The 18,966-nt window shown below is 43.4% G+C and overlaps 1 protein-coding gene across 2 annotated transcripts in view; it reads left to right on the forward strand.

Annotated features, from left to right (window-relative positions):
• Nucleotides 1–746: 746 nt before the first annotated feature.
• The window catches only part of med13a (mediator complex subunit 13a), an 84,680-nt gene continuing 66,460 nt past the window's right edge, over nucleotides 747–18,966 (forward strand). For both annotated transcript variants that reach the window (XM_080041695.1, XM_080041696.1), the window contains exons 1-2: nucleotides 747–1,331; nucleotides 11,847–12,081. In XM_080041695.1, the coding sequence (XP_079897821.1) occupies nucleotides 1,266–1,331; nucleotides 11,847–12,081 (301 nt within the window). In that variant the 5' untranslated portion in view covers nucleotides 747–1,265. The remainder of the gene's footprint in view (nucleotides 1,332–11,846; nucleotides 12,082–18,966) is intronic.

Here is an 18,966-nt window from a genome sequence, read left to right on the forward strand (position 1 = left end):
CTTAATGTAATTGCTTCTTACATTTTCTTCAGTAAGATGCGTTTGGTTTTATTCCTGCAGTTCTGCACCTAATACACGTTTTAGTTTTATTTGACCACTTTTCTTATTTGGTTTTATATGACTTTAGCTACACTCTGTGAAACTGAGATCAAGTAAATGTAGGCCAATTTAATAATATAATAAAACCAAACAAAGGGCGCATCAATGTATTTTGGTTGCACATTTCAATTGCAGGTGCAACATCACATGCGCTAGGTGGTGCACTGTGTAAGTGAGCAAGTGTACAGGGTTTGATCAATGGTAACAAAATCTGTTGCTCAGTAGCGCCACTTGCGCTGGCCTAGCGGCAAAACATATCAGTCTTGTGTTATTACAGCCCTCATGACCACGACAGTGTCAAGATAGCCATGCTACAACACGGAACCTCTCGTCGAGACTATCAAAATAAAAAGCGCACACCGAATATAACACGTCACAGCACCCTTTACGGACTGAAGGACAAACGAAATTTAAATATCTGTATCTACAATTAAAAATTAGTAGCTCATCGAGGTTTCCCTAATACTTTGTTGATGTACTTGATCAAATTGTGTATTGGCATAATTCATTGTCGTTACTCATCCGGAAATGTTGCCTACTTTGTGACGTGTGTCTGTGTTTCCACGCGTAGCTTGACAAAGCTTTGACCACGAATGAGCCAATGGGCTGTGGAAGGCAGAGTTGTCCCTGTGGCCGCCATTAAAGAAAGGAATCCATGAATTCAAATGGAAACCAACAGGAACCGAGGCTGAAAAAAAATGATCGAATTAATCGTGAAAATATAGGCCGATGCCGGATTGCGAGAGTTTCTCCCAGGATGTATTTGCTTTTTAGACTAATTTTTGCGATGGAGGAGTGAGATGGGACATTTTTATTTTTTTTAAGCACAGACCGTTTTAGGGCTAAGGGGGAGGGGGAGAGTTTCTTCTTTTGCTGTCCTTTTCTTTTTGTTTTCTGAACATTTTTTCGCTTCCCCTGGTCTGTTCTCACTGCTTGTTTCTGACATGTCTCCGTAGACACCACACAGAGGCTTTTAACCGCTTTAACTCCTGCGGGTGAACTGCAAACGGAAGGTTGTTGAATTAACTATCCTCCAGCCAAATGTTCGAAAAAAATATTTATCGTTGATTGAAGGCTGCAACATCTCAGAAAACACCACACCGAAAACTGTTCTTTAATTCCCGGGAAGTGAAATGATGGAGATTTGGACCTCGCAGTGAAGAAGGATGAGTTCTTGTTATGTACCGAACGGGGCCAGCTTGGAGGATTGCCATTCCAATCTATTCTGTCTGGTAAGAGATTTAAAACTAAAGGAAAGCAGCCATTTTTAACTAGCTGAGCTGGGGCTAAGCTAACGCTAGCCACACACGGGCATCAGTTGATAGGGAGCTTAGCGAGGCTTACGGCCCTGTCAAGCTGACATCATTTCAGGACAACAAGGTATCCCCGTTCACTAAATGGTACCGCGTTCCCCTTTAACCCATGGTCGCTCAGTTTTAAAGGCCAGTCTGCTAGAAACGTCTTTCTGCTACACTTCCATGTTTCCACTCGCAAACCAAACACTCAAGGTTATCGCCAGTCGCTTGTTAAGCTTCAACTAGTACATTTCTCTGGACAGACACTTACACACAACAACAACAACAATATCTTCTGTTAGCACGGAAATAACAGTTGTGTATATTACGGCCGAAGTGTTTCCTTTTCCCCGGCGAGTAGAGTTTGTTGTGGCACTTTCTCTCCCCTTCCCCTCAGTCGCCTCGACACTTGGTTTGTTATTAACTCGCTATCTCGCTCTCGTTCCATTTCCTCTCGTGTTTTTATCAAGTGGTGAGCCGCAAACAAGCAACAACAACAAACGGTCACTTTAGTTTGAAGTCCTGTCAGCGCCGGGACAAAGCACTGTGTATTTTGCTCGTGCCGTTGTTTGCAACACTTGACAACTCCTGAAGGAGCGAATGTCAGTGGCCAAGTTGCACGGCATCGGCGTTTAAAAGCACGCCCCTTACGCTTTGCTTTGCCCACAGAGCTCCTTATGTGCGCAAGCATACTGTAACAAGACTGCTTGTGGTTGACAGCAGTTTGTTTGCTAACGTTGATTCTTTATGTAATATGTCCTCATCGGGTTTGTCACTGGCTTTAATCTCCTTGCTCTTCATTTTTCCTAGTAATCACACCAACTAGGGCACAGGCCCCAGGCTGATTATTATATAATCTCTGGCAGACGGTACACGCATCTAGGTAGCCACATTATCTAAGCCCCACTTTCTACCACTATAACATACGCTTACCATAGGAAATGAAGCCTTAAACATGCTCCCTTGAGTGTCTGCCTCTGTATCCCTTCCTTCCTAATCATATCATGTTGTCAGTTATGGCCAGTTGACATCGGTCTATAGTAGTAATCCACTGTGAGAATCATGTGTGTAGTCCAAGGTCCCAGCACATCAAGGTGTTGTTTGAGTGTTTCTCCTCTGGCTGTATTATCAGGAACATGGTCTGGATTAATTTGTGTCAGTCAGTCAGTCAGTCAGTCAGTCAGTTGTCTTGTCAGCAGGCATAACATTGGGTCAGTCTCACAGTATAATGCTGCATCTGGACAACCTACTCCCACAAAGTTAGAAGTTTTGATTCATCAAATGCTCAAGTAGTTTTTTTTTTAAACTAGTGTGCAACAAAAAGCTTTAAGAGCAAAGTGACCAGTTAGAATGGAAATGCATCAATTGTAATGCTGACATAGATTGTAGTGTAATAACAACATAGTGAAATCCTACACTGCTTTTTTTTAATACCACAAATCGACACAGCTTGCAAGCTGTCCACCATAAATGGTACCTTAAAGGTACTATTTCATCGCAGAAATCCCCACTCTCTTCAATACTACTTAGTTGGGTCGATAGTGTGTGTGTGCTGAACTCGTAATTACAATGTTTACGACTGCACTTGAAGGCAGCGGTGGCCACAGTAGACAGACAGGAGAGGTGGAGGCTGCTAGTTGTGGTGCTGTGTGCCTGTCTGGCTGACATTTTCCTGCACACTGAGACTAAGCATAACACCACTGCTGCTGTTATGACTCACTCGCTGAACAGACTCCACTTTGTGGTTTTATGGTGAAAGAATGCGTACACATTGTGGTACTTTCCCCCCCTCACTTTTTCAGTGGATAGTCTTCTCTGTAGTAGGACACTACTTGTTGTTGCCTCTTCAGTTTGGATACAGTTGATTTGTGTTCCTTTTATAATGATGCACATTTGCAGCTGGCTTTTTCATGACATTTGTAGCTACTAACATTAAAAGAAAAACACTTGGCAAAAATCCTATGGTTGGTGTTGATGGCATCAGATGTGGCTCACAAGAATTCTCAAAAGGTGTGTGTGTGTGTGTGTGTGTGTGTGTGTGTGTGTGTGTGTGTGTGTGTGTGTGTGTGTGTGTGTGTGTGTGTGTGTGTGTGTGTGTGTGTGTGTGTGTGTGTGTGTGTGTGTGTGTGTGTGTGTGTGTGTGTGTGTGTGTGTGTGTGTGTGTGTGTGTGTGTGTGTGTGTGTGTGTGTGTGTGTGTGAAGAAGCTCAAATGAAACTTGATTGAATTTGCATTCTCCTTAACCAAAAGGCGCGCACTTCTTAGTTTCATGTTTGCTCAATGGCGGGGTTAACTGAGGGAGAGAGGTGAGAGACTGCACAAGAGGAGCATCTGCAGCCTGATTCAGGCAGCCCTCACCTGTTGCTTGTGTCGTGTGTCTTGAGAGGCAGGAAGGCAGCTGTTGGAAGCGTTTCCCTACTGAGACCCACAACCCTAAGTGGCCAGGGGGAAGGTGAGCAGCTGCCCCCCAAAAGTACGCAACACCTCAGGGAAACTTCCTGGCTGTATTTTAGTAGCTTTGGTCTTATGCCTCGTTTTCCACTGTTTGGTTCGGCAGGGCACGGTTCCCCATAGATCTGGCTTGTCTTTCCACTGCAGACAGCACCCTTTACTTGGTAGGCTGGGTTTATGCTGGACGTTGATTCCCGCGGTCAGATTAAATGCAGTGTATGGGTCAGAGCCATTGAACAGCGCTGGCCACGGCAGCCACATAACTATTGGGATCCTCACCCTTTTGGGACCCCTTGGGTACCCCAACGAAAGGGTGACTAAAAAGGTGCAGCATTGTTGGCTTATTCTTTTCACGTTGGCTTTATGAAAGGGAAACTTGTCATGACCCACCAACAGTTGCTGCACATACCTGAGCATTCATTCTGACACAGGCAAAGGGGGAAACCTTGTCCTTTGACAGCAGTGCATTGTGGGCATTGAGTGGACTTTGCGAGGAAAGTTCAGATATCTTTGGCAGCCTTTCCCTGCGTTCCAAATCGCATACCCTTTCTTTTTCTATTCTAACAATCAACATAGATGAATGCAATTGAACACCAGTTTACATCTTCAATAATACAGCCCACCTTTCCCACCAAGAAGTCCTTTTTCTCTCACTAGCAGGTCCACTCACTGTAGTGTTAAGGTGGGCAGCGGTCTGGAGGTAACACTTGTGGGTTCTGTTCTCCGTAGCATCCTAGCCGTGCAGAAGAGAAAGGGGTCGTTGCATGCATACGTTCTCAATTCACTGTGACAGACAGTATGCATCAGCTTCTTTCCCTTAGTGAAAGGTAGTACATTAGGACAAACCTTGTACTAGCAAATGCCAAGTATTGATCAAAACGAGTGTTTAACAGGTGCTGGTTATTGTCGCTAATGGCACTTTGTGGTTTTCAATTGAGGACAGATTTCCTAATATGTTTCTATATGGATCTATCTTTACTAATGACGGTGCTGTAATGTGGACGCTGAAGCCCTGGGTTAAGAGAAGAATGCTCTATCTTTGACAGCAGTGTTGTGTGTAGATGCATCTGGGATGTGATCATTTATTGCACTACAGACACTAATGATCATAAAGAATTGGAAGTGGCTGTGACAGTTTGATTATGTGGTGTCTGTTAATGATGATGTCGTTAGATGTAGAGGGTGGAGATGTAACATTACACAATGCATTCAATAAGCCATTCATCACTGAGGAGAATAGCTTGTCGACAGTTAACACACAGCGTTGGGTTGCCCTTTTTTTTCCTCCTGTATAGCGGGTTGCGATGGGAAGAATTCCTTTTTTCTCCGTTCCATAAGAAAGATTCATAATATATTCAGTTTCCTACTTGGCAGAGGAGCTACAGCTTCGATGCAAACCTCCTGGTTGCTAAAGAAATATGTGATGGATGGAACTGAGATGTAAGATGAAGAGACTAGCCTACAGCTCTTGTAGGCTGTTGGGTTTCATTCCCACATTAGCAGCAGCAGCATTCATCAGTGATTTATAGAAAGGAACCAGGTCAAAGAGAGAGTGGGACGTAGCAGGACGTGGTCAGTAGGTTCAGGTCTCCCTGTGTGTACAGTTCTACTACAGCATGTTTAGTTAAAGTTGGGAGAAGCAATTGTGAAGAATGTTTGTTGACGAAATGGCTTTTTTTGTCAAATCAGTGAATATCTCCTCACAGTCTGCTTCTTGTCCGTACTGTGAGTGCGCTGAAACAAAATCTGGTGTTAATACACACACAGCCTAGGCTCTGTAAACATGTTTGAATGCTACGGTGGCCCCGCTTTGTTTACTCACCAGTTTACAGAGCCTAGGCTGTTTATTAACACTTGATTTTTTTCAGCGCACACAGTATGGATAGATAGCAGATTGTGAAGAGATATTCACTCATTTTGACAAAGTGATTTGTCAAACTTTTTCCAGAATCGCTGAAACCACCTTTAATGACAAAAAGCCTGTTGCTGTCATCTCTGCAGGCCATTTTAAAAGTGTCCAACATATTATAAATGACATGTGGCTAGCAAAGGTAAATCAAGAGTGAAAAGAGTACAAATAGTGCAAGATGAGAGTATACATAGTGGAATGAAAAAAGTGGGAGGTAGAACTAGTCCTATTATTAACAGCATACAACACGGATGTTAATCTTGTTTTGGGGGGTGTGTGTGTGTGTGTGTGTGTGTGGCTGATATCAGTGCAGCAATTAGGGGTAAAAAACATTATGGATAATTTTGCGCGTAGTTGGGGCAGGTGGGAACCCCTCACTGCTGGATACGGCTTCAATCTCTGTGTAAAAGGGGGCTCCTAGCAAACGCACCTTTTGTGCTTCTTAAAAGGTGTGTGTGTGTGTGTGCAAACTGTGCATGTGTGTGGACAATCACCCTCTGGCAGCGCTGCCTCACAACAGCATGCAGGAGACTGTTTCCTCCCTTGCACAAAACAAAGCAGAAAGTATCGCTCCTCCTGTTGCTCCCGACAGCAACTTAAGCCACACGGACCGGTGAAATGAGTCGGCCCAGTTGCGCATGCGCAGATTTTCAGCGGCGATCGCAGCATGAATGCTCCACAGAAATCAAGCCTTTTTTCAACCTTTGCAATGACAAATGAGAAAACTAGCTCTGTCAGTCTGTGGCCAGGTATATACTGAGTGGCCATGTGACATTTCAGAGTGATAGGTCAAGCCGTTGAGGAGAAAAATGAGGAATGACAGACAGACAGACAGACAGACAGACACACACACAGACAGACTTTCATTGAATTATATAGTTAGATAGATATTGAGTGCACCCTAAATAAATGCTGGTGCACCTGGATGAAAAAGTAAGTCTGGAGCCCTGCTATTGAACCTTCTCCTGACCATGTGTGCAGGGAGCTTGCTTTGTCTGCTTGAACTAAAGGAATGCCACATAGCTCTTCTTCATATCGTTTCATCTTAACTAGCTTACAGTTAATTGATGTCAGTAGTTTGTTTTTTATTTGATCTACTAATCAATGAATGGTTCTAATTGACTCTTAACAGATCGTAACAGCTTCATTTCTTTGCTCCAATTTTATTTGCTTGGAGCTTGGAGAGAGGGTACTTTACATTGCCCTATATTCCTCCCTTTTTTGTCAATGAAGTAGTGTCATACTCCAGAGCTGCAAAAGCGACTGTTCGGACTGCCGCTACTGCAATAAGACGTACAGATGAAAGGAGACAGGCATTCAGAGCTGATATGACAGAGGCTCAATGTAGCTATACACACCGTTTTGTCCTGAGACACTAGTACTCTCCGTATGGTATGGAAGAGAGGTCCTCCTGTGAAGATGAGAAAGCTTAAAACAAAGAGACGGTTCATTGACGCGAGCTATGCTTCTTATTAAAGGTTCAGTAAGTGGAATGGTCAGCAGGGTTCGACATAACGTATAGCCCGATGGCCCGGGGCCAGTAAAATCATATGCAGGGAAAGTTGATTGGCCAGTCACTGTCCCGCCCGGGCCAGTGACTGGCCAATCACAGTTCAGTATCTTTTTGTAGACTACATCATGGTTCATTGAAATGCGCGTTGAGAGTCGGAATGAAAGCAGTGTTTATTTAAGACTCAATATAATAAACCTAATATAAAATATATTTTTTTAATGAAAGGCCAGTGGACAAACGATGCGTGGGTGTTTTTACAGGCGGAGCAACAAGCGGGCGCACTCTCGCTCCGTTGGCAGAGCTGCCTACCGTCCGCCTGCGAGTCGACAAATCAATCGACTTGCTTTGCCCCCTTTCTTTCTTCCCACAGCAGAGGTTGAGGTGCAGAAAATGATAACTGCGCTTTTCCTTTATCTGCCGCCGTAATGTTACAGTATTTGCATCCAAGCCCCAATGGTAATACAAATGAGAGGCTTTATTTAAACGCTGTGAATGCGTCTCCGGTGATTGTGTCGGTTGTAGACAGAAACGAACGGAGGGACTCCGCTCACTGTACAGTTCCTATAGTCGCGCAGTTTGGCACTGTGTTTTCAGGCTCGAGACATTCAATCAGATCGCGGAAGTCTTTCCCATTGAAATCGCTAACGGGGGGAATATCCCCGGTTATTATTTTAGCCACAAACCACAGTTCATCTGCCCGGTGGCTCACTCGCTGGCGAGATCACACGGTGAAACGCTGCTGTGATCGGACGAAGGCATTGTGTGTTTCTAAGGTGATTTAACGTCATAGTCTTAGACGAGCGTTTAACTTATGCTGCATATTTTGCACTGCATTGTTTTTTATCAATAGTTTGAAAAAATGGTCCCACACCGACCGGACTCTTATGTGAAGCTGATACTTCATGGAGAAGTGACACTCCTGCAGCGCGCTCACGACCAGACGTGAACTCGTACACGGTGAAATCTCCCATTTAAAAAAACGGCATAACCCACTGATTTTCGGATTTCTATTCTATTTGTAAAGTCAACTTGAGCGCAAGTGGAAAACCCGTCATTCGGTCGACACATTCACATCCCTAATGCATATAGAGAAAGTAATAAAAACAGCCTACCACACCACAAAGAATGATCAGACCTTCATCTCTTATTTTTTTTATGTTTGAACATGACTTCTGCAGGTGAACTATTCATTAAACTGCCCAAATTCAAGAATAAAAACACTCATCAAACAACTGGACTTTAAAATACTGGCCCACTCTTTCAACATACTTTCAGTTGTAGGCTTCAAATTCAATATGTTTGCCTGGTTTTATATTATGTGTATGAGCAATATCAACATTTCATATAATTAACTAAAAGAAAAATAACCAAATCTAAAGGGAATATCTATACTGTTACAGTATAGATATTCCCTTTAGATATGGTTATTTTTCTAATACAGGTATTAAAATTATTGACACTAAATTATGAAGGAAAAAAAAGTGTGTGCAGGGCCAGTGAAAATATACAAGGGGCCAGTAAAACTCGGATCCACTGGCCCGGCGGGCCAGTAGGAAAAAAAAGTTATGTTGAACCCTGGTCAGTTTAGCTAACTTCCTGTCAGTTACTGCAGTTAGCAGTCCCCTCCCTGGTCCCCACGTCACCACATTAATGCACTGTGGTCTTCAAGCAGCAAGTTATCTAGCATCATCTCAGATCCATAAGTGTGATAAAACATGATAAAAAAACAGACATCAAAACAGACTTTGGGAATGATTTTTACCTGCTCCGCCATTGTAGGCGCATACACATTCACCCATCTGTCGCTTTGCACGTGCACCGGCAGTGAGACAGGTGCCGGTTTGTAGCGTTCTCTCTTCTGATTGGTTATCTGTAGTGGGATCCCCGAAAATGTATTTGACGATTACATGCAGAGCGAGTGACTGAGAGATTGGCTTTATGAAACGCTTACACTATATAAGTGATCACTGTATGAATAAAGAGCGATTTAACACTTATTTTAACATCAATAAATCGCTTACTTCACCTTTTAAGCACCGCTCCTCTGTGTGTGTCCGCAGGTGTCTGTGTAAACACATTTGGGCTATCAAACTGTGCGGCTGCAAACTTCAAATCGTCGCACTCCCTTCATGACAACACATCCTGGCGCTAAGGGTGCTGGGATGTTTACAGTCACTATAACATAACACTCATAAACATAGCTACAGCATGTCAACCATCACCTCTAGTAAACAAAAGGAATACAAACAGGACAGGACCAGTAGCCTGACGACACAATGGGGCAATAGATTCACTATGCAAAATTAAAGGACAATGCACTCGACGCCGACGGTAGCAAAAATGTCAAGAAATGATGTTACTGTAGCCAGCCACTTTAGTTGACTACTATATTAGATCTGGCCTGCTTTAAGTGGTCGATGGTTACAGTTAGTTCACTTTAAGGCCAGAGGCCTACTTTTAAAAACATGACATAAATGGGATATTTCAGTGTAAGCAAGCATGTAGTGTAATGATAAATGGTATAAGGTTTTTGCTAATTGCCCTATCTACACTGTGTGATCTGGTTTCACAGTTAACCGTTTGTCCACCTCCCCCCATGGCCTTGTGTGCAGTGCACAGATGTTTCCTATAGCAAGATGCAGGTGTGTAATGTAATGCTCCTTCTCACACTCCAGCAGAAGGGAGCAGCCCTAAACTGCTGCAGCCCTGTTGTTACTAGCTCTGCTGTTTGCACCTCGGAGCCTCTTTCATACTTAAGCCTGTGCTGGGAGCTTCTTGTCCTCAGCCCTTGAATTCCTTAGCCAGCCAGATTGTACATCAGAGATCATGTCGTTTTGATTGTGCCCCCCCACCCCCCTCCACCCTGCTGTTTTAAGTTATGATGACACTTATGCAACCCAGGGCTTCTGTATGCTTGCCAACCACTCTTTTCCCCTTGAGTTAGTGGTGGAGAGAACAAATTAAACACGTGCTTTCTGTTTGTTGATAATGCCTACAGGCCAGCGTATATACTTCATTATATTGGAACAACCACTTCCAGCCCGTGTGTGTGTGACCTGTACATGATGAGACATAAATATAGTCAAAACTATTACCAGTACTACCCATTGTCCACCCAGTGCTCACTTAGTCTAATATGGCGTACTGACTTGTTGTGATCCAGCTCTGCCCCAGCTGACGCCACACAATGCTCTGTTTTGACAGTCCCCCCCTCCCCCCCACCATCACAACTAACACCACAAATCTCCCAGCTAATCCCTAGCCAGGCGGAAAAGACCACCGCTTTGCTACGACCACGGGTAATCACTTGTTCAGGGCTCAGCGCCTTCTCTGCACTTGAGTTAAGATATCCCCCAGAATTGTAATGGATTAATTGGTTGAGTATACAGAGAGAGAGGGACACGCTTGCCAAGTCAGCCTGTACGGAATAGGGACTAAATGGCATGGAAATGAACAGTCTGTGTGTACTCACAAGATTACTTGAAATGTCTACAACAAGGATAGATGGGGGAAGATGGAGGATGGAGGACCAAGATTGCCAGCAGGAATTTGAATAAGAAAATAACACCAATGGCATCACGTGTGTGTGTTTAGTGGTAGTTTAATGTGCATAAGTGTGTGTGGGTGAGTGTGTGGAGTTAGACATGGGTTACTCTGTCGGGCCACATGGGTGATAAGCAGCAGCAGTGCAAGCTATAGCAGTGAAGCGTAATGTTCCTGCTTTAACACTTTAATAACCCCGCTAGTGATTTACTGCCTATGAGGCTTTTTCCTGTGTGTTTTGTTCTCTCTATAAAAGCCAGACAGCGTTTATAGAAAGGCAAAGCACACCCCCCAGCCCCCAGCCCTCACCAATAATGAGGATTACAATAGTGAGACCACATTTACCGGCATTAGTTTTGTCTCTATATTTGTGTTTGGAACATTGTGTTCAACGGTGATATTGAAAGCATCTGAAGCACATGCACACAGTTGCTGCGCAGAAAGAAACACACAAATGTCTCCACAATTTGTATTGTTATCTACTGTGTATCTTCATCCATCTTTCAATCTTATCCTTTCAGTTATTTTCGCCCCCCCTTCAATTTTGACAGCCGAGGTGTTTTGTTGTCAGAAGTATTGGGTGAATGAGTGAACTGCCCCATAACAAGGGATTTAGTGGCCTACTCTTAACACTCGGATCAGCACATGTTTACTCCTCTGGTGCTGGAGTGGATCATGAAGCAGCGAGTCCTGCACACTAACTTGTGGTAGGATGGCCTAGAGGAAAGGTGGCCGACCAGTAACCATAAGGTTTCTGGTTCGATCCCCGGCACCAGACAGGAGGGTGTTAGTTGTAAAACTAGCAGAGGCTGGTATTACGTCTATGGTGCCCACCATCTCTACCATTGTGTCCTTGAGCAAGACACTTAACCCCAAACTGCTCCAGGGGCCGCTGTACTATGGCTGACCCTGTGCTCTGACCCCCTCTGAAGTGTGGTAACTTGAGATGGGAAATGCGAAAAGACAAATTTCCATGTAACCAACCATTGACTAATAAAGTAACTTAACCTAACTTCTCCCTTCCTCTTGTCTTGCAGGCTGACTTGACGGGGATCAAATGGAAGAGGTTTGTGTGGCAGGGTCCCACCTCTGCCCCCATCCTCTTCCCGGTGACGGAGGAGGACCCCATCCTGTGCAGCTTCAGCCGCTGCCTGAAGGCAGACGTGCTGAGCGTGTGGCGGCGCAGCCAGAGGCCCGGCCGCAGGGAGCTGTGGCTCTACTGGTGGGGAGACGACCCTAACTTTGCAGATCTCATCCACCACGAGCTTGCAGGTGAGTGGAAAAATGGCGTTTGGAAAAGAATAATGTTGCAATGAATGTACATGTATGTTTTTATTAAGATGTGCGGGTAAATCCCCCCCAGTTTGCTGTGGTTGGCTGTTGCTTAGCAGGTAGTGCGGTTGTCCCTCTGATTGCAGGGTTGGTGGTTGGATCCCTGCCTTCATGCCACCTGTGGGCAGAGTGTGTGGGTGAAAATGAGAACTTTGGTCAAACAATGTAGAGCGCTATGAAAAGAAATCCATGGTCAATACACAGCCCAGGCTCTGTAAACAGGCATATTGCTTGATACGGTAGGCTCCTTTTTAGTTTAAAGACCCTTTGTTAACATACCAGTTTACAGAGCCTAGGTCGTGTATTAACTAAAGTTTTTTTTTTCAGCACACACACAGTTCGTACAGATTGCGGATCGTGAGGAAGTGTTCACTGATTTTGACGAGTGATTTTGACAAGGAGAAGAGTCTCCAGAATGGCTGACTCCACCTTTAAATTGACCCTGCGGCTGCATGATAGTTTGGCAGAGTCAGGCGGGTTTGGTAAATAAGATGATTAAAGAGAAAATGGTGAAGCTGCTATTCTGTGTCTCTGTCTGTCACACTTCTGGCAAGAAATCTGATCTATGAATATGAAATTCATCTCCCTTACGCATATTGTTGGCTTCATTCAAGGTTATACAGTTAAAGGAATGATGGCTGTAAAAGATAGCTGCAAATGTATGAGAGCTTTTCTAAAAGAAGCACTCCAACATCAATCGCCCTGGTAGCGGTACCTTTCTGGTCGTATGAGGAAAATGAACTCAGATTTCACTTCTTGATTGTCAAGTTGGCGCATTGGAGATATAATAGCATGTGAGAGAGAGCCTCAGGGAAGTGTTCACATCTGTGTGATCTCATAGCTCCCTAATGCCCTCTGTTAACCCTTCTGACTGATAAGCTAGTAGCCAGTAAGGCTGCCGGTAGCCGGTAGGGCAGTCATTTTTTATTCGAAGTTCGAATATTCGTTCGAAGGTGGGTTGAAACGTTTTTTTTTTGCGTTTCATTTTTCCTTTTTTTTGACAGAACGAATCAAAGGTGCAGTTTCAGGGGAGGGGGATGTGTTTACATTTGCAGAGCATGCAGTTACTTTACGAAACATATTTTCTCTACATGTTATTCTTTATATTAAAAATCATAATCATAAATAAAAATGTGTTAAGGCACCTGGAACCAAATGTAAGATTAGAATATGTCTGTAAAGAAAACTGTGGGCCCTGCTGCTGTAAACAACAACAGTGAAAGAGTAACTTTTCAGGAAGCTTTCTAACTTTAAACAATGTTCCAGGGATCACATTTTACTGTGATAAAAGTTTGTCATTTTCGCTTGTTGGAAGTTTTATTTTGAAAGGGACACACCAGAAAATGGTGAAACTACAGCGAAAGCTGCCGGTATGAAGTCAATATGACTCTCAGCAGAGTATTTCTCTATCAGTTAAAGCAGAGAGACCCGAGAGAGACGCGTGGCTCTCAGAAAAAAAGGTAAGGTAGAGGTAAAGGTGAGGTAAAGGGGAGCGTCGCTGCAGACGTGCCTCTGACGTGCTCCTGCAGCGCTGCACAGGTTGGATGTGTGTCCGCTCTAGGTTGATTACACGGTCAGTGACAAAAAGTCTGACGCAGACGCGCAGTAGACGCTCAGTAGAGGTAGGATGTGTGTGGAGGCCGTCACACTAGCTTTGGGGGGAGATTAAACGTGTTATAGTTTGTGTTTCAGCAGGTTTAGATAATTGAATATTGACCAGGCAAATCTGCACAGCTACTTCCCTTCCAGGTAATTTGGCAGGATTATGGGAGGTATTGTTTCAGATGCGGCGTTCCTTGAACTTCTAAAAAAACACACAAAATCCACAGGGCATCAATTTCTCTTGAATATTCTTGATCACAGACACCTGTATCTAGAGCAGCTGATGATAGTGTCTCTCCCTTCTCCTCCTGTGTTCCTGGAGGGCTTTGCCCCTTGACTCAGCTGCTCCTCAGATGGGCCCTTCCTCCTCCTCCTGTTGTGTGACTCTGCCAGGGAAGTGAAGATGCATCTAAAGTCAGCCACAGGGCTTCTTTCTTGGGGACACATGAACGTATTGGGTTGTCTCATGCTGACTTAATGGGCGCTGCTTGTTGAATTGTGTGTTGGAGGGGCAGACCCCCCCCCCCCCCACACACACACACACACACACACACACACACACACTCGTTAGATTAGCAGGCTGTGAAAGTCTTTTAATTTTGAGCAAGTGCCATTTGTGTACACCAGTGTGCCAGTAATCCCCTCCTCTCCTGGGACATTAGTGAAGGAGGAGTGAGCCAGAGATGAAGTGCAGGGGCGGAAAGCTTGAGGGATCTTTTAATGTCTGACACTTAATCACCAGTGAAGGAATGTAAGGGTAACAACCAAGCCCCTTCTCTACACTGTTGGACAACCACACTTTGCACCGACTAACACAAGGAGCAAACCTATTCTAATCCATGTACAGAACTGATTCCCAACAAGTGAATGCCTTTGCTAAATGAAGTAGGCTCCCCTCTCCCCAGTGGTTAAGTATAGCCATGTATTCTTATGCAAATGCATTGCTCCCTTCATCGTCTTGAAGCTGACGGAATCTCCAAACCAGGAGCATCCACAGTGCAAGATAAATGATAATGTTTTTTTGCTGGACTTTTTGGCTAGCTATGCCAAGTTGGTATACTTTACATTACATTACATGTCATTTAGCAGACACTTTTATCCAAAGCGACTTACAACTGGAGCACGTTGGGTACAAGCTAACTATTGGGAGCAATTTAGGGTTCAGTGTCTTGCCCAGGGACACTTGGACGTGTGGCGGGGAGCCAGTGGATCGAACCACCGACCCTGCAGTTGTGGGTGGACCACCCTACCCACTGAGCTACACGCCCCACGTTTAATTCTTGTTTGACCAGTCTACTGCTCCTCTGCGCCCATATGAATCAAGAGTGATATAAAAACCGCCCCTGCTTTGCCCCTCAGGGTAGAATGTCCCGTTCCAAAGGGCACATTTCAGGAGTGTGTGAGGGCTTTGTTGGCTGACCGAACAGATGTTTGTCGACAACAGCATTTCAACAGCATTCAAATACTAGATCATCTGTTGAATTCAGGCCTTTTGTTTTTCTCACTGTGTTGGATTGTGTTGCCTATACAGACAAGAGACTCTGGGTGAAAGAGTTGATCTGATGCTGATTTTGTGTTAACTGACTTAAACAGAGGAACATGTCTGTGGTTGATCAGTAATTTTTTTACTGGGGCAAAATAAGTCAGCAAGGACAAAGCAGAGTAATTGGCATGTTTGCGCCCCGGTGTGCTAGAAAATAACTACTTTGTATCAAGTCATACATCGGAAGTGTTGAATAGCCACACTTAAACGGGCAGAGTGAAAAGCAGGCCAACTAAATAGAGTAGTAGGGAGATGGTGATAATTGTTTAAATACTGCAAGATGGTACACATTTTCCATCGGTCTCTCCTGAAAGGCATTGAGAGTGTTGCACACAGTTGCTCATATACAAAGTCAGAGGAATGTTACGACAGAGGAAAAGAGAGCTAGAGAGAGAAGTTGAAACCTTGGCTCTTTTTCAGTGCTGCACAGCTGGCCAAGTGGCTTTTCTTACAGAAGCTATTGGAGCATCCTACATGTACTGGTAGCTTCACACCTTTTTGTGGGCACAAGCTTGCACTGATGATCACCACCAGCTATCCTCTAGTGAAATACACACACCTGTTTCCTGCCTTTTCATAAGCAGTACTTAGCACACTGAATCCTTAATACAACTCTTTCAAATGAAACCGATGCCAAGTGTGTTTGGCTGCCAAACGTCTAAAAATGCATTTTGAAATGCAAACAAGCTTCGTGATGGGCCTTTGGTTGACTTTTCGGCCGTGTGGCTTGCTGATGTGTTTCACATGGTAGACTTCAAATCCACCTTCTTTTGATTGATTGATTGATTGATTGATTGATTGATTGATTGATTGATTGATTGATTGATTGATTGATTGATTGATTGATTGATTGATTGATTGATTGATTGATTCAATTTATTTCAGATATATCAACAATACAAAACAAAATGAAAATACAATAAACAAAAATGATGTTTAAATTATTTTACAAAAAAGAAAACAATTCACATATATTGATATGTTATGCCTTAAAGGAGTAGGAAGAAGTATGAATTTATTTAATCCTAACCCTTTTCCACAGCTCAAAAAAAAATCATTATATTAGCTTCTTGTAATCCTTATAATCTCTATACAATATATATATTATATATATATATATATATATATATATATATATATATATATATATATATATATATATATATATATATATATATATATATATATATATATATATATATATACAATCTCTTTTTGATGATCTGAGTTAGACAGCTCCGGTTTTAAAAACACCAGTTAGTGTTAAATCCAACACATGATCTTGAGTTATGAGTGCTGCTGCTGCCCACTCTCACATTTTCCCCAAAACCCATCAGTACCAGTATCTAGCCTTTTACAACTGGTCTTCATTGAGAAACTTTCCTGTGGATGTTAAGCTCCAATCTCAACGGCTTGGCACATTTGGACAGTATGGAAATAGGATCATATTAGAGAACCACATCATACAGAATAAATATGTTAAGCCATCAGTTAAGAGAAGTGCAAACCCTTTGAAGATTGTAATAGCATGTCTGGCCTCTTGGATGCTATAGTGAGCGATGACACACATTAAAGAATGCGATACAGCTCCGTTCCCACAATGATGATGTAAGGGCCCATTGTATGCACTGTCTGCAGCCCAGTGGATGCCCCCAGGCAAGGATTCAGAGAGGAGAGAAATGCCAGCCACTCTTTTTAGAAATCCCCAAATGTAATTGAGTTGGACAGTCTTTGAAAGTCAAAACCTCCACACTTCAGCTTGTAAACATGGACAAAGGAAATTGAGGAACTGACTTTGAATACATCATTGGGATATGAGGAAACATTCCTTTTTTTAGAATGACATGTAATACTGTGAAAGATGTATTTTCTCTTTCATTAAGCTTAATAATTTTTTTCTAGTATATTTGATAACCACAAATAGTGTTCGTTGTGAGTACACACTGGTTTGGTGTGGTCACAGAGATGTGTATTAATTAAAGATAAGTAGTCAGTGATACACTTGGCTTAGGATTGCTGTTGCTTTTTCTTTTTTTTAAACCTTTTTACCCCCACCCTCTCCCCCCACCCCCACCCCTCTCCCCCATCAAAGGTGGTTACAACGTTTGCTGTGCAGCGTAGAGGATGATGAATTGATGAAGCCAGAGCACCTCTTAGGAAGGAAAAAGTAGAGAAGGCCCTCTGATGGCTTTTGTGCTTGGGGATCAATTTTCCAGGGCTAATCTCCTGCCTGTGTGAACCACCCTCCTGTTCACGGGCCCATGGGTTGTAGCAGTCTCTCTCTCTCTCTCCATCTATCACTCTTTTTTTCCCCTTTTCTGCTCAAGAAATATTCATTAATTAATAATGGAGACTTTACAGAGCACCACTGGTTCGCTCTCTTTCTCTGTCCCTTTCTTTTTCCTTGCAGATAAGGAGCAGAATACAAGCCCTTGTGGCTATAGGCTTGGTAGATTCCCCTTGAGCCCAGTCCATCACAGGGCATTAATCTGGCTGTTTAATGACTGACTGCTGCTCTTAATTGCTTGTGCACAATCGAGCGACTGGGCGGGTGGGGGGCGGCTCAATATTACATTTTTTCCTGCAGCTTTTTAATCAACTCCATAACATCCTCATCAGTTTTATATAGCATCAGCCCCAACAAAAACAGACATCTGCCATGTTGTGATATTTGTGATTTTTCGTACTAGATGCTATGTGTATGTCGTGGGAGAATAGCTAATGTGAGTGATCTTAATAGAGCCGCTGTGCACTGCGCTTTAAGAGCTCCCCTCCTCAAAAGGTCAGCTCATCTGGGCCCTGCTAACCAGGGACGCACACAGACAAGTGTCCCAGCCATCAGCTGTGCTCATAAATCTTTGTTTAAATGAGGCCACTCATCTTTGGCCCCCCTGTGCACTGACCACCACACACACTATTCCCCCCCTCACTCACCCCCTCCCCCTCACCCTCCTGAGGTCACATGTGTGCACTCACAGATCTGTCACCATGCTGGGGTTTTGGGGCTACAGATGTAAGAGTAAATGAATATCTTAAAAAACAACCTGGGCTACTACCTACAGTGTTATTATGATATGCATCCTCCTACACTTTTCTTTTCTTTTCTTGATCTTTTCTTATTATTTGCTTTATCTTTTCTTTGATTTTCTATGCACCAAAGCATTGTGTAGGCTGCTGTTAATGTGAAGAACACCAGTAAGATGATAACCTATTCAGTGTTTCCCCCCAGTAAATGTCTTAGTCAAGGTGGTCACTGCCCAGGGGTACAAGAGGCACGGTGCACATTTTGGGGGTATTCTGCTCAAAGATGTCAATACGCACTGAATAAATAAACAATGTTTATTTGAATAAAAAATTGCAACAGACACTGTCCTTACAGTTGTGCAATTTCGTTTGCTATGTGCAGGTACACATTTTGTGCAAAATAATGCACCATACAGTTATTAGACACTTAAGGATTTTTTAAATTGTTTTTTATCCTGCATTTTGCAGCTTGAAACCACTGCACACAGATCAAGAGGATTTTGTAGTTGTCACATGTTGACTTTGTAACAAATGCTGCAACCTTTTTATTTGTCTGTCTGAAGCTGAACATGAGCGGGTTAAAGAACACTTGATGTAAGGCAGAAGTCTGTTTGTAGAGGCTGAGGAGAGGAGAGGAGAGGAGAGGAGAGGAGAGG

Source organism: Ammodytes marinus (genome assembly GCF_949987685.1).
Source record: "Ammodytes marinus genome assembly, chromosome: 14".
In the NCBI taxonomy this organism is placed as follows: domain Eukaryota; kingdom Metazoa; phylum Chordata; class Actinopteri; order Uranoscopiformes; family Ammodytidae; genus Ammodytes; species Ammodytes marinus.